This window comes from Procambarus clarkii, chromosome 4 (genome assembly GCF_040958095.1).
Source record: "Procambarus clarkii isolate CNS0578487 chromosome 4, FALCON_Pclarkii_2.0, whole genome shotgun sequence".
NCBI lineage: Eukaryota > Metazoa > Arthropoda > Malacostraca > Decapoda > Cambaridae > Procambarus > Procambarus clarkii.
In genome coordinates this window covers 15,958,068-15,975,005 of record NC_091153.1, presented here as the reverse complement: position 1 = coordinate 15,975,005, position 16,938 = coordinate 15,958,068, and the positions used below count along the sequence as shown (strand labels likewise).

General features: G+C 43.1%; 1 protein-coding gene across 1 annotated transcript; it reads right to left on the bottom strand.

Annotated features, from left to right (window-relative positions):
• Positions 1–5,312: 5,312 nt before the first annotated feature.
• LOC138370648 (protein SPT2 homolog) lies at positions 5,313–5,768 on the bottom strand. Its single transcript, XM_069335266.1, has one exon. It carries the CDS (start codon positions 5,766–5,768, stop codon positions 5,313–5,315), a length of 456 nt encoding a protein of 151 aa, XP_069191367.1.
• Positions 5,769–16,938: the final 11,170 nt, after the last annotated feature.

Genomic DNA, 16,938 nt, shown 5'->3' with positions numbered 1-16,938 from the left:
TATACCATCCTAGGGTGATATAGAAGAGCTAACCTAAAGGTACTTCCATGACACTGGTTTATCACTCAAATCATTAGTGTGTATGATTGTATATATACAATGTGTATAAATTTTAAGTGCTAACCTCTAGTAGAGGTAGGATTACAGCCTAGCGAGTGCAGAAATTGTACCCTAGGCTACCATCAGTACTTGTTCAGTATTATGAGCAACCCAAGTACAAGCCCCACAAGGCTTTACCAACAAGCCAATATGGATAATGCAGGGAGAATGAGAAGAACCCTTGCAGGTCTTAAAGGCCACTTAACAAGACAGATCAAGAAATGTGAAGATTTGTCACAACAATCTCAAGTTGATTATGCTGACCTGGAAAGCTATTATCAAGCAGCTGCAGGTAAATTTGAGCAAATCAAATGCCAAATAGCTCTCCTTGTGGGGACAGACTACTACCATCAATTCATTGGTAGCCCTACTAAATATCAGGGCATAACTATGTTAAATTCTGCAGGAGGTAAATTACTCTCAGGCCCAGTATCAAGCCTGAGGAGACTTATGGCTGCAGATAAACAATACTAGTAGAAATCTAAATTTGTCAGCTGATTATATTTCTCCAGTAGCATTATACTAAGGAGTTTGCAGCTGACTATACCAACAGAGGTTGATGTTAGTATCATCATTTAAAGCTGAAGATGAGTTCATGAGGCCTCAGTGGCAAATCAGTGAACAGTAGCCTAAACAGCTACAAGTCACTGCGACCAATGTCACTGAACCCACTGCAGTCTCAGAACCATACTTTACTTTAATGATGACCTATTCAATCTTCTGAATCAATTAACTAAATTAAACCCCAATAAATCTGATGACTGATTTGATACATTTATTATTTAATCAAGATTTATTCCATGGGCCTCAGTGTTTATATATCAGTGACCAGTTACCTGAACAAACTTCAAGTTATATCTAATGTCACTGATCTCACTGCAGTCCCTGAATCATACTTGACTGTAATACTTGATCACATTCAGTCTTCTGGGTTAAATAATATGTAATTAGGCTTGAATTTTAGCCTTTCAAGAGTTAACAGGGAAATGAAATCGCATTAGACTTCTAACCCCTGTAACTCTAGTACGGGACATCCGTCCTGTACGAACAGACACACAAATGTGTGATTACTAACTACTAACATAAAATTAATCTAATAATTCGAAGGAGGAGTATCGGTGTTCGTCTAATCTAAATAGGACTTCGACCCATGAGCAGCCCCCGGGGAATTATGTCGGAAAATCCGACACCATTTAATAATATCATACAGGCAGATAATATTGCTGTGTTGTATAAACAAGTTAACCCATAGAAAATGTAACTTGTAGTGGAATTTTCCGTCTATAGAAAACGGGATATCATTACCACATACTATTATAAATTCACCAGCTATTCTGCTGGGAATTATTCTTAAATACATTAGTCTTTGGACTTTACCATCATATAAACATCTCATATAAATTAACTTAATTATCAATATTAAAATAGAGTAAATGTGACCCTTCTATCACTTTCTGATATCTGGACAATGTAGGCCAGTAGCAGTCAGTGAGGAGGGAGTGGTCAGCCATTGTTATTGTTGTTAAGACCACAGAGTCGTGGAGCAAATTCGGCTCCTATAAATTCTCTTGGACGAAGTGTTATGAAAGATCAGAGTAGTGATCTGCCATCATCAACACGCTGTCATCAATCTCAAGGGAAGTGTCTTTCCGAAACCCGTTTATCTAATCATTATTGGCCATTAATGTCAGTAGATAGGGCGTACCGGTTAGAACGCGAATGATCGACTCAAACAAGGTAATTAAGCCTAGGTCTTTATGGTTCCTTGTACAGTGTTTTCTCTGATATAGCTGTCATATATTAGGATTCTGGCTTTACAGCTAGCGCCCTTTTGACAGGTCGAGACGAGGAAGCATGCTTTGTGTACCAGTTACTGGGTGATGGAAGCTACCTCAAAGAGGATAATTCGGTGTCTACATCCTAGTTATATCTGGTGGACTAAGGCCTGCTGTACAATAAGATAAGGAACCTCTTTAATGTTTAACAATATATGTAGTTTAATACTGTAGTTTGATTGGCTGCATATATATAAATTCAATATAAACCCCCTCTAATGTGTAGAGGATCGATTTGTGAGATTATTGCAGAAATACAGTCCACTTAACATCATACAAATTGCTATCGAAGTATACAAATTAACGTAAATATAAATTCTATATAAATTCATATAAATTAAATAAATATAAATCTCACAGGTCAGTTCCCACACACCAGCATGTGTATACACCAGCATGGGTATTTACCAGCTTCGGAAGATACCAGCCAAAACTAATGAATTACTCTTCTATATAACAAAAAAGTGTACACGGCGGTGCCCGGGGGTGGTGTCAGTAGACAGATTTTTCCTGCTCTCTCGTACACTGGATGAAGTACGAAATTGCGTAGAGCACCAGTGATGTGCACTGTGACTCAACTTGCTGAATATAACTTTTCCACAGTCGTGTTAGGTGTCGATAGATAGCCCGAGCCCGTGACATTTGCTAGCCATTGATGTCATTCTGATCGCTGTATTAGGTCTGTGAAGGAAATTTCAGGAGGGAGTTGATTTCAGGGAAATTTTTGTACAAGTCAAGTGTAGAGAGGGAGATTTGGGGGGTTAACAGCTATCGACTACAACCCCACCTCCATCATGTGTCCACCTCGTGAATGAGGGGGCAGCATCGTGAGGCAGATACGCCATTGGCCAAGGCACTTGGGCCTCAGGAATGCTGAACCGTGATTGATCAAGATGCTGAGGGGTACTGCATGGCGTCCCGGAGCCGTCTTGGCGCCAAAATTATTCTTACCAAGAACGTTGCTAGAAAAGGACGTTCTTTCTCGTGATAAGGCCAAGCACCGGGAAATACCATCTGCAACGTTACTAAAGTCACGCTTATCGTCTTGCTATCTTTCTGGATGCCGTCCATAAGAATCCGGCGTCGCGGGAAGGTGTTTTCAACGATTTATAAGTGTAAACTTTGTCATCTAAGCCGCGTGATGGTGAGACGCCATCTCAGAGCAACTGGACTGAGTGAGGCTGTTATCGTCGTGTGTTAGTGACATCCACCGTCTGTCGTAGCTTAACTTGAAGGTATCGCACTGAGATGAGCTAGAGAAGGTTTCAGTGTTGTGGGAAACCTTAAATTCATAATTCCGAGGAATTAACAGTGAACAGTGAAGGACTCTGTCTCGTTGTAACAAACTGGGTTCAACCATCTGGGTTGTCCTGTACAACAGAGATTAGTTGTTGAACTTAAACCCTGCTAGTAAACTAGTAACCTGGCGTAGGAATATCCCTCTGGCTTCAGTGGGGAGCAGAGCGAGGTAGAATCAGTGTGGACTAGGCCAGTGATTGGGGAGGGCAACCATCTCAACTCTCCAAATAGATCAGTATAACATCAGCTGATCGCATTAGGATTTATAGTTGTTACAATTTTGGATTGGTAAATAATTCCTCTTTGCCTCGATAGGGAGTGTTAAGGTGTAGGGAATGATATTTCATTTAGCTGTTGTTTAGGTTTTGTGTTAATATATAATTAGTTTGTTATTTGTATTTTATTATTTCCATTTTTTTTTTTGCATGTCCTTGTAACGTGGTCTCCACGAGTCAGAGTTATTTGGGTCGCAAGCCTAGCAAAGTAAGAGCTAATATATAACCCCATGTTTTCTGTAATTCCCACACTTAACGTAGATTCATCCCTCCTTTTCCAAGTAATTTGGGGATCAAGCCCCAAGGCTTTAATGATTGATTAATCGATTTAGACCCCGATTAATTGACGCTTCTGGTTAATGGTCTGGAGGCGGCAGCAGAAGGAGATCCTTGAGTTTGCTGATAGTCTAGTACCACGTCACGAGGCTGTAGAATCTAAGACCACGTGGCGTGGGATTCGGCTAGAGTACTCTGGGGTCCCTTGGTGTTTAGTGAAGTAAATAGAATACGAGCGGATAAGGGTGAAGGGAGAGAGTCAAAGGGAGAGTCGATACCCCCACCTCCGTGTTACATCGTGTACCGTAGTGTCGTGTAACACCGTGTACCGTCATATCCTAGGGTACCGTGTCAAGTGGATGGGCGTGGTACCGCATTCCAGCTGTGTCTGTGTGTGATCTGTTGTGCTCGCATCCCTGACTGCCTTAAGCCGGCGTGTCCGCGCCACCTGGTCTGTGTGTGGAGCTAAACCCTGTGGTCTAGGACCCCGTGTTCCAACCGACCACGAGTACGAAGTAGTGAGTACGCCTACTTCATCATCCAGCAGCAGCAGCAGCAGAGTGGGATTGAAGTTGACGTGTATGTATGTGTGTGTGTATGGCGTTGCCGCATGATTGATGTAAGTACACTGTTTCCGTTTTGGGTAATAATACTCTGAAGCTGGGATCCGACCCAGTGTTCCGTCTGTCCTCTGTCCCTGTCGACCACCTGGTGAGGTGAATGGGAATTGGAGATGTGTGAGTTTACCCTGTTTGACGTCATCAAGTTGAGGTGGAGCCCAACTGTGAGGTAGATGTGTGTGAGACAGTAATTTGATTCCCTTTTTTCCAGCAGTGAACGAGGTAATAGGGAGTTTTCCCTTGGTTATTAATATTCTTTATTATATTGTCCAGCGCTTATTTTACTGTAGTGTTGTGGTAAAGTTGTGAATTATTGGTAGATAATTTACTTGGGAAGTCATTTACAAGTCACTTAATGTCATCTGGGGTCACGATTTACCTAACGAGGTCATTGCTGTTTTGTTGAACATTGTTGTGATTAACGTAGAGTCGTTTAACGGTAACAGTCACAGTGAAGTTTACGCAGTGGAGGAATTGTCAAGTGAAGACTAACGTAGTGTTAACGATTTAACGAGCTGTCGTTAAATCGTGTGTTCCCCCACCCACCACCCCTTCCTCAACCCATCTCTCCCTTTTCCTCCGCCATCTCCCGCTCATTCCTCTCTTTCTCCTTCTCTCTGTTTCTCTCGCTCCACTCTTTAATCCCTTCCTACCCCTTCCTCTCCCCATCCACTTCTCCATTCATTTCCTCCTTACACCCCTCTCACCCATCTTCACACTCTCTCAATCAAGATTCCACCTCTTCCCACCTGATCTCCTCACCACGCCTGGTGACCCACCTGATCTCCTCACCACGCCTGGTGACCCACCTGATCTCCTCACCACGCCCCGTGACCCACCTGATCTCCTCACCACGCCCCGTGACCCACCTGATCTCCTCACCACGCCCCGTGACCCACCTGATCTCCTCACCACGCCCGGGACCCACCTGATCTCCTCACCACACCTGGTGACCCACCTGATCTCCTCACCACGCCCCGTGACCCACCTGATCTCCTCACCACGCCCCGTGACCCACCTGATCTCCTCACCACGCCCCGTGACCCACCTGATCGTCTCACCACGACCCGTGACCCACCTGATCGTCTCACCACGCCCCGAGACCCACCTGATCGTCTCACCACGCCCCGTGACCCACCTGATCTCCTCACCACGCCTGGTGACCCACCTGATCGTCTCACCACGCCCCGAGACCCACCTGATCGTCTCACCACGCCCCGTGACCCACCAGATCTACTCACCACGTCCCGTGACCCACCTGATCGTCTCACCACGACCCGTGACCCACCTGATCGTCTCACCACGCCCCGAGACCCACCTGATCTCCTCACCACGCCTGGTGACCCACCTGATCTCCTCACCATGCCTGGTGACCCACCTGATCTCCTCACCACGCCTGGTGACCCACCTGATCTCCTCACCACGCCCCGAGACCCATCTGATCTCCTTACCACGCCCTGTGACCCACCTGATCTCCTTACCACGCCTGGTGACCCACCTGATCGTCTCACCACGCTTGGTGACCCACCTGATCTCCTTACCACGCCTGGTGACCCACCTGATCTCCTCACCACGCCTTGCCCAAATTCTCAAAAATATTTGCAACATACCCTAATGGATTGCAACCCAACCACACGCCACTTATTAATTTCCAACCCAATAATACTTTCAGATACTAATAACCTCAACCACAGGAAACATATTAGTTAACAAGCCAACCACACCCCAGAAACTAATCACCACCACAATACACCCCAGACACTAATCACCATCACAACCACACCCCAGAAACTAATCACCACCACAACCACACCCCAGACACTAATCACATTACAACGACACCCCAGACACGAATCACCTCAACAACCACACTCCAGACAGTAATCACCACCACAACCACACTCTAGACACTAATCACCACCACACCCCTGACACTAATCACCAACACAACCACTCCCCAGACACTATTCACCACCACAACCACACCCCAGGCACTAATCATAACCAAAACAACACCCCAGACACTAATCACCACCACAACCCAGACACTAATCACCAACACAACCACACCCCAGACGCTAGTCACCACCACGACAACATTCCAGACACTAATCACCACCACAACAACACCTCAGACGCTAGACACTACCACAACCCCACCCCAGACGCTAATCACCACCACAACAACACCCCAGACGCTAGACACTACCACAACCCCACCCCAGACACTAGCCACCACAGCCACTCGCCACATAAACGTGGCTGTAACGTGTCCGCCTGGAGATCGCTGCCAACGGCTGGGAGTCCTAAGATGACAGGATGCCAGCCTAGCAGATGCTGGGTCGGCAGAAGTGAGGATTGAGCATCACTGCCTCCTGAAGCCGGAGTTGACGCCTCCTTCCCTTAAGCTCCGCTTTACCCAGACGTATACACAGATTTGTGGGTTTTCTCTGGGAGTTTTCTAGGTAATATACAGTGCTGCAGTCTTTATTGTGCCCAACACGCCTGTGCCTTCAACTAGATTTATTGGAAACATGAGTTATCTTCTTCATGTCAGCAAGGAACTTCATGGAATAAGCGCCGGCCATTAACTAACTCTTGGAGGAATGAAATTACGAAGACACTGGCCGTAGTAAAAATATTGTCTACCATAGTTGGGCAGTCATTGTACATCCTTGAGGGACTATTCGTGTGTTTCTGCGTGCGCTCACTCGTATATATGTACTCATTATATGTACCTAGTGGTTGACTTCAGCTCTCAGACCCCTGTCTTGTAATTTATTTCATGTGATGAAAACATTTCTGCATGTAATTTCTCTTATTGCATATCATCTTGATAATATGCATGTGGTTGGCCGTATATTTGTTAATATCTAGTTTACTCAATTAGTTCAATCCTCGCTTGCTGAAGAGAGGCTTGGGCTAATCCTCTACATTATATTTCACTCCTCGTTTCCCATGAGGAGTGAAATATAAAGCATAGGGAATTGCACAGTGTTTCAGCTGCCTCTTTTAGCATACAAGACGACCTTTTTTGTTCTGGTGCTAAACCTTTTGTCGCATTCATTTCCTATTGTTGCTTCCTTACTTGTTCTCGTGTCACTGTCATGTCAGTAAGACTTGTCGGCGGAGGTGGCTGTTCGGTCTGGGGTCTTATCTCTAGGGACAAATCTATAATTCAAGCTTGTATACTTAAAGGAAGCTTTTGTTAAGTTTATTGCTTACTTTCTTATCATTTGCAAAGTGTCCTTCCTTCCTGTGAAGTCCCCATTCCTGTGCATGTATTCACATTCCTGTGCATGTGTTCACATTCCTGTGCATGTACTCACCTAGTTGTACTCATCTAGTTGTGCTTGCTGGGGTTGAGCTTTGACTCCCCTTGGTCCCGCCTCTCAACCGTTAACCAACTGGTGTACAGATTCCCGAGCCTACTGGGCTTTAATCATATCTACATTTGAATCTGTGTATGGAGTCAACTTCAACCACATCACTGCCTAATGAATTCCATCTGTTAACTTTTCTGAAAATTAAAAAGTTCATTCTTATGTCCCTGTGGCTCTTTTGGGTACTCAATTTATCGCGTACGTTCTTGATTAGATTGGAATGGTCACATTCCTATGCATGTGTTCACATTAATCTTGCTCTTGGAGCAGGAGTGGGTAAAACTTAGCCTTGCATGCAGCCATTCTTGTACTGCTTCTCTGCCACTCTCCTAGATCTTGTGCTGGATCTAGGAGAAAAATCCTGGCCTCTGGATCTAAAATGATCCTCATTCCTGGCCTCGTTGTTTATATTGTGACTTCCGTCTAGGGCGTAACTTCCGTCTAGTCACACCTTAGACGGAAGTATATTAACAAAAGACGTATATTGTGACTTCTGTCTTGGGGTGTGTTCTCATCATTTCTTCCATGCTCTGTTGCTTGTTCGCTGTGCCTCTATGCACTGCCTGTTGAACCCTGGGGTAATGCTCCTCTTGCTTCCCTTCATTATTAATTGAAGTATGAAATTTTCTTCAGCTGTGTGCGTGCATACAGTTGTACACTTAGTTGTGCTTGCGAGGGTTGAGCTTTGCCTCTTTGGTCCCGCCTCTCAACTTTTAGTGAACTAGTGAACAGATGCCTGAGACTACCGGGCTAAATAATTTAGAATGAGTATGGAATCTGCCTACAATACTTAACTGCTCATGGCATTCTATCTGTTAACTACCTTGACACTGAAAAAGTGGATTCTAACGTCCCTGTAGTTCATTTGGGCAATAACTTTCCACCTATTTTTCCTTGTCTGCGTACCCCCCATGTTAAACAGTTTATCTTTATCTACCCTGTCAATTCCTCTGGGAATTTTATAGGCGGTGATCATGCCTTCCCCAACTCTGTCTTCCAGTGTCGTGAAGTTAAGTTCCAGTATTCTTTCCTCTCAGCTCTGGGACTAGCCTTGTGGATTACCTCTGAACTTTTTCTAACTTCGTTTATGTTTAACTAGATGTGGACTCCACGCTGGAGCTACATATCCCAGTATTAGTCTGACATATAAAATATACAAGGTTCTGATTGATTCCTTGCACAAGTTTCTAATGGCAGTTCTGATGATAGCCATCCTCGCATACGCCATTATGTTATTCTTTTGATATGTGTTTCATGTGGCAGGTCTGGCGTGATATCATTTCCCAGATCTTTCTTTTATCCTGATCCATGAAGGATTTCATGCTTCATTACACGTCTTCTGCTCCATACACCTATCTTCCTTACACTTCCTTACACTTCCTTGAAACAAACTATAGTAGCCAATTGTTGGATCATTCATTCAGCTTGTTCAGGTCATCTTGTAATCGCTTGCTGCCCTCTTGTGTTTTAATCCTTCTCATAATTTTAGCATCATAAGCAAACATTGAGAGGAATGAGCCTATTTCCTCTGGAAGATCATTTACGTATTCCAGAGACAGGATAGATCTGTGTACCTATTCTCAGGGTTTCCACTGGTGACATCACGCAATTCTGAGGACTCACCACTCATAGTTACTCTCTGTTACCTGTTGTTTAGGTACTCTCTATCCACTGGAGAACCCTTCCAGTTACTTCAGCCTGTTTTTCCAACTTATGCAAAAGTCTCTTAAGGGGTACGTTAGCAAAAAGCATTCTAACAATCAAATGCAGTCTGCTCATCCTTCTCTTTCTAGCGTAATGTTTGTTGCTTGGTCATTGAATTCTATTAGCCCTGTGAGGCACGACTTGCCATCTTTGAACTCATGATGGTGGTGTGTTATAAATCTTTTCTTTCCAGAGGTGTTAAAAGCTTTTTTCTCACAAACTTCTAGCTCATCTTGCATTGTATACAAGTTTTGGGACACCAGCCGGTAGCTGAGCGCCTCCTGCCTATCATTTATTTTTGTATATTGAGACTACATTAGCTATCTTCCAACTTTCTGGTAGGTCTCCTATTTTTGGTGACTTGCTATACACCATAAAGAGTGGCATACAAAGTGCTTCACCTCTCTCTGTTAGCATCCATGACACGATTCCGTCACGTACAACAGCCTTTGTTACTCCCAGATCTAGCAGATACCTCCTGACCTTATCTCTGGTTATTTCAATATCTTAGAAGTTTAGTTCCAGTAATCTTTCCTCGTAGTTCATACCTCTCAGCTCGGGGATTAGCCTTGAGGCATGGCTCTGAACTTTTTCTAACTTCGTTTGTGTTTGACTTGATGTGGACTCCACGCTGGAGCCGCTGGAATTGCTTGGTTTATCACCACACTTTTAGTTCAGGGACTTTTCGAATCTCTTGATGACTTCTTCACACACCGCTTTGTCACTCTCTGTGTACCCATGCTCTTCCATTCTCAGTTTCATCACTTGTTCTTTGACTGTTGTTTTCCTCCTGATGTGGCAGTATAGCAGTTGTGGTTAGGTCTTGGCTTTATTTGAAATGTCGTTTTCCTACTGTCTCTTTGCTTCTCTTCTCACTGAGGTAATCATTTCTGTGAGTGTGTGTACCCACCTGATTGTACTCACCTTTTTGTGCCTGCAGGATCGATGAATTGATTTTTGGATCCTGCCATTCTAGCCATCAGTTGTCTATGCAATGACTCCTGTCCTATTTCCCTATCAATAAACAGTTTTACAATTATGAATAGAGCTTGCTTCCACAACCTGCTCCTTAAGTGCATTCTATTTTCCACTACTCTCACGCTAAAAGAAAACTCCCTAACATCTCTGTGACTCATCTGAGTGTCCAGCTTCCACCCATGTCTCCTTGTTATGTTAGTATTCAGCGTGAACATTTCGTCTATTTCCACTCTGTCAATCCCCCAGAGTATTTTATATGTTCCTGTCATATTCCCTCCCCCCCCCTCCTTTCCCTTCTTTTTCCTAGTGTCGTAAGATTCAGTTCCTTCAGGCGCTCTTTATAGCCCATCCCTCGTAACTCTGGGACGAGCCTCGTCGCAAACTTCCGAACCTTTTCCAGTTTCCTTATGTGTTTCTTCAGGTGAGGACTCCGTGCTGGCGCGGCATACTCTAAGACTAGTCAAACGTACACAGTGCAAAGTGCCCTAAGAGCTTCCTCACTTAGGTTTCTGAATGATTTTCTACCTTTTGCCAGTGTAGAGTACGCTGCTATTGTTATCCTATTTACATGTGCCTCTGGAGTTAGATTAGGTGTTACGTCCACGCCCAGGTCTCTTTCTCGAATCGTCACGGGTAGGCAGTTCCCCTTCATTGTGTACTGACCCTTTGGTCTCCTGTCACCTAATCCCATTTCCATAACTTTACATTTGCTCTTTTTAAACTCCAGTAGCCATTTCTCTGACCATCTCAGCAACCTGTTCAAGTCCTCTTGGAGGATCCAACAATTCTCATCTGACACCACTCTTCTCATTAATTTTGCATCATCCGCAAACATCGACATGTAGGATTCTACTTGTGTAAACATGTCATTAACAAATAGAACTAGTTCCAGCACAGATCCTTGAGGTACTCCACTTGTTACTAGTCGCCAGTCCGACTTCTTGCCTCTTACCGTTACTCTCGGGCTCCTTCCTCTTAGGTAGTTCCTCACCCAAGCTAGGGCCTTTCCGCTTACTCCCGCCTTCCTCTCAAATTTGAATAGTAGTTTCATGGGTGTGTGTGTGTGTGTATTGTCATGTTCACAGAAAATGGTACCATCCGTTTTCTATGTGCGGCGGAGCAGACGCCAGGGAGAAGGTAAACAAGAGCATACAGGACGCCCGCCAAGCTTGGTAGCTACTAGTCATGTATCAGTTTAACTATTAAAGTCAGTAACCAAGCGATGGCTTTATATCAACCCTACAACCAAGACTTCCTCAGTAACACACAAACACCACATTGGCGACGAGGATGAACTGTGAACGCAGGTATTTGTTCAGTTTAAAACACAAGGGAGAAGCATGCTGCCTGGAGGAGGAAGAGAAGCTGTGAGCACCATACCCGATGCTGTATGCTAACCGATGCTGTGTGCTAAACGATGATATGTGCTAACCAATGATATGTGCTAACCAATGCTATGTGCTAACCAATGCTATGTGCTACCCCAAGCTATGTGCTGACTGAAGAAGCTGTGTTCTAAGGAATCTGAGGAATCTGCCGACGCCGTGTACGAAACGACGCTTTGATGTGTACAAAATCTGATGTTTTGGTTACGAAACGACGCTTCGTGCTACAAAATTCTTCACACTGAACTGACTGCTGTACCGACTGCTGTACCAACTGCTGTACTAACTGCTGCACCAACTGCTAACTACTGCTGTACCAACTGCTGTGCCAACTGCTGTGCTGCTGTGAGTAGGAACAACACATGTACACAAGGGCTAGGTAAGAAGTCAGTTGCTGCTATATTGTGCACTGTTGTGAACTTTTGCATTAAAATGCTTGTGTGCTTTGCAAAATTAAAGTAATTACAGTGAATTCTTGAGTAACATATACAGTGCAGTAAGTGTTTAATATTCTGAGGAACATTTAAGTGATAAGTTACATTTATTCAGTAAAAATGGCAAATATACCTCAGTTTCCTGCATTTGATCCTGACTGTGATCAGACAAACCTGTCACAGAAGTGGGTCAAATGGCTTAAAAGGTTTGAAAATTTGTTGATAGTTTCTGACATCAAAAGTGCTGAAAGAAAGCGTGCCTTTCTACTTCATTATGCAGGTGATAGAGTTTGTGACATCTTTGACACACTGAAAGACACTAGTGGTGCCAAAGATTATGACATTGCCAAAGCCAAACTAACAGAGCATTTCAAACCAAGGCAAAATACTGCAATGGAAATTATGCATTTCAGGAGAGCCAGACAACTCTCTAATGAAACCGTTGATCAATACCACACGCGTCTGCAGGGTTTAGCAGCCCATTGTGAGTTTGCTGATGTTGACAAAGAAATCAAACAGCAAATAATTGAAACATGCACATCTACACGTCTTCGTCGAAGAGCTCTAGAACTTGCTGATGATGACAGTTCTCTTACCAAGATACTGAATATGGCTCGTCGAATGGAAGATGCTGCATGTGATGCTCGTGTCATGGAGTGCAGTGCCAACAACGGTTCTGCCACTGTTACTAACAGTGATGAGGTATGTAAGGTTCAGGGAGGACATCGTAATCAAAGAAGATATCATGGCAAACCTAAGAGTAAATTTAGCCGAGAACCACATCACAACTGGGGTCAAGGAACAAGACTCAAGCAGTCACAACGATTCACATCAGAGGGTGTCAACAATAAATGTGACAATTGTGGAGGAGACTACCCACACCAAGATAATGTTTGTCCTGCTCAAGGTAAGAAGTGCTATGAGTGTGGAAAACTAGGCCTTTTGGTGTTATGTGTCGTTCTGCACTAAAGAAACCAGTCAGTGAATAAAAGCACTGTACAAGGATCAGGTCATACGGGTCGAGGTGGTAAACACAATATTGCACCTCATATCCAGAATGTTAATAATGTACAAGACAACATTTCATTACAACCAGTCTCAGATGACAGTGAATGTGATTATACTTATGGAGTACAAACAATCACAGAATGGAATGATCTTCCAAACAACCTAGAGACATGTGTATACATTGCTGGTATTTGTCTCAAAGTTCTTATTGACACTGGATCAAACATTGACACCATTGCTGAGTGCCACTATAAAAAAAAATTAAAAAAACAGTTCCCAAAGCTTGAGAACTATAATGGCAAAGCCACTGCCTATGCTTCAAAGGTAGCCTTGCCAGTGATTGGAACTTTCACTGCAGAGATTAAGTCAAAGAATGCAATGCTCATTACTACATTCCATGTTGTTAGGAATGCAAAGGAGTCTTTACTCAGTTACAAGACTTCAACCAAATTGGGGCTACTTCAGCTTTCTAATGCTGTAGCAGTGGAATCTGCAAACAATGTTGATGCTATTGTTGCTGAATTTTCTGATCGATTTAAATCCATAAGTTGTTATACTGATAGCAAAGTACATCTGCATATCAACCCAGATGTAATTCCAGTTGCCCAACCACATCGCCAACAACCATTCCATACTCGCAAGAAAGTCGATGCCGAACTGGATAGGCTGATGGAACTAGATATCATTGAACCAGTAACAGGCCCAACACCATGGGTAAGCCCAATTGTCACTCCACCAAAGCCGAAGAATCCAGATGAGATACGCGTTTGTGTTGACATGCATGTTCCCAACAACGCAATAATGCGTGAACGCCATCCTACACCCACAGTAGATGATATGATATACCGCTTGAATGGTGCAACTGTATTTAGCAAGTTAGATTTAAACAAGGGCTATCATCAGCTTGAACTTGATGATGAGAGTCGATTCATCACAACGTTTACGACACATCGAGGTCTGTATAGGTACAAGCGCCTGAGTTTTGGTATTAACAGTGCTGCCGAGGTATTCCAGCACATCATCAGCCAGGTATTGCAAGATATACCTAATGCTGACAACATGTCTGATGACATCATTGTTTATGGCCGTACCCAAGCTGAACACGACAAAGCTCTTCGTGCAACATTGCAACGCTTACGAGAAAAGAATCTGACGTTAAGCCGAGCAAAGTGTGAGTTCAATCAACGTAAAATTGAATTCTTTGGACATGTACTTAGTGACAAAGGTCTGTCTCCAGATCCTAAGAAAGTTGCAGATATCAAGAATGCTGCACCTCCTTCAACGTCCACTGAAGTACATAGTTTTCTGGGAATGGCAAACAACTGTTCTCGCTTCATTCCAGATTTTGCTACCATTACGAAGCCTCTACGTGAGCTCCTGAAGAAAAATGCATCATGGTACTGGAGCGATATCGAGCAAAATGCATTTGATGCTGTGAAAGTTGCACTAGTAGAGAATGCGACTGCTGCGTATTTTGATCCATCAATGGACACTGAGTTAACGGTGGATGCTAGTCCTGTTGGTTTAGGTGCTGTTTTAGCCCAACACAAACCTGGTCAACTAGATTCCAGAGTAGTAATTGCCTACGCCAGCCGTTCTCTCACAGATGTTGAGCAACGATACAGTCAGACAGAGAAGGAAGCTCTTACTCTTGTATGGGGCTGTGAACACTTCAATGTGGATCTGCTTGGTGCGCCCTTCACCACGATAGTCACTGACCACAAACCGTTGGAGACCATCTTCAATAATCCAAAGTCCCAACCACCAGCTCGCATTGAGAGATGGGCTGTTCGTTTGCAACCATACAACTTTATGGTGAAATACAAGCCGGGTGCAGGCAATCCCGCTGATTACATCAGTCGACATCCTGCCAACAGTTTCACCATCACCAAGCACCAGCAAGTTGCAGTGTTACAGTATATAACAGTGTTATATATTTATTTCAGTTTGAACAATTTTTAACATTAAAGGATAAATCCTTTAATTGGTGGAAATTGGTTTTAACATTCGAAATCTAATTTGTTGATGTTAAATAATATAAGGTTCAAATTTACTAAGATACATACTTTAAAAACTATTTCTATTTGAAATTTAAATAACATAAAAGGAGTACATAATTTAACAAATACCGACTATATAAAAGACCTGACACTTTCAGCACTTAATTATGCTATTGTAACACATTGAAAGTAATAACATTATTTGATTCAGCCAAGCATTTGGAAAGGTTATAATAATAATAATAATGTATTAATTAAGTATTTTAAATTATAATTCACAACTTGCTAGCGCACAAGAAACAAATCCACGAATTATCATTACATTCCATAACACCTACTCATGATCCATGGTGCCAAATATTGAAACGGTCACAGCATACCATCAGCTTCAAATGATTTGGCTTTCTGCAAATGCAGTACACTTCCATCGAGCATGACCGGATGATTCGTTTTCTTCTCAGTGTCTGAGCTGCAGGGAATGAGATGAGACACTTTCCTTTAAAGTTCTCTTGAAGATGTTGTCTCATATTCTGCATATCATACGAGGTTTACCGGATGTACACCACTTGCAAGTGATGCAGCAAACGCCACAGCAAGCATATACCCCACTCATACTTGTGTCCCAATGTCTGCTGACATTCATTATATTGCATATCAGCTTATCATCCTGGCAATTAGCAAGAGCACACAAGGTAACTTCAGTAGATTTGGATGGTAATTTATGCCTGGTGTCGTATATGTTAATTTGTCCAGTTACTCCAATGTTGGAAACGGTGACCCAGTGACAACCATCAACTTGGATAATTTGAATAAATTCACCAATTGTAACTGGCCAGGAGAGGTCCCGCTACAACGCTGGTCATGAAGGCCTTCTACGCTTGGCACAGTTTGTTTGATGAGGTCACATGCAGATTTTATATGAAGGTCAGAGAGCTGTACATTTGTTCCAATGTTCATTATCTCGTCATCTGTTAAATAATTTAACACTGTCGAATGTGAAGCACTGTTATCACTCTCCTTATTGTTGCATTGGTGTGAGGAGTGGCAGTGATTGGTGCAGTTTATTTTTTCTTTAAATAGGGACATATATTTGTACTGCAGATACCAGTACAGTTGCACCGTTTCTTTATATATTTTATACTTGGGTTAGCAAGGCGAGACGCTTCTCTTAACGTGATACTGTTGGTATCAAATAGAAATAGTTTTTAAAGTATGTATCTTAATAAATTTGAACCTTATATTATTTAACATCAACAAATTAAATTTCGAATGTTAAAACCAATTTCAACCAATTAAAAGATTTATCCTTTAATGTTAAAAAATTTTCAAACTGAAATAAATATATAACACTGTACGGTACAGTTGTGTTTGCCTGCCACAGCCTGCCACAGCCTTGAGAGCACGGAGCCTCTCTCTTCATTGGCGACCCAGTCTGGCTAAAACATTGCGGTACAGTGGAACCTCAAGACCAAGGTATTTGTATCTGGTTACATAGTCGAGCAGAGAGCCATCATCCAACTGCATTTTGCGAACGGCCCCAACCCGTCTGGGTGGGTGTCGGTTCAGGATCTTTGTTTTCTCTACTGAGATGACTAAGCATAGTTCCTGACATGTGTACAATACAGAGTTCAGAACATTTTGG

Bases quoted from the DNA above. Each gene is read 5' to 3' on its own strand.
- LOC138370648 (XM_069335266.1), bottom strand. From the start codon at position 5,768: ATGGTGAGGAGATCAGGTGGGTCACCAGGCGTGGTGAGGAGATCAGGT.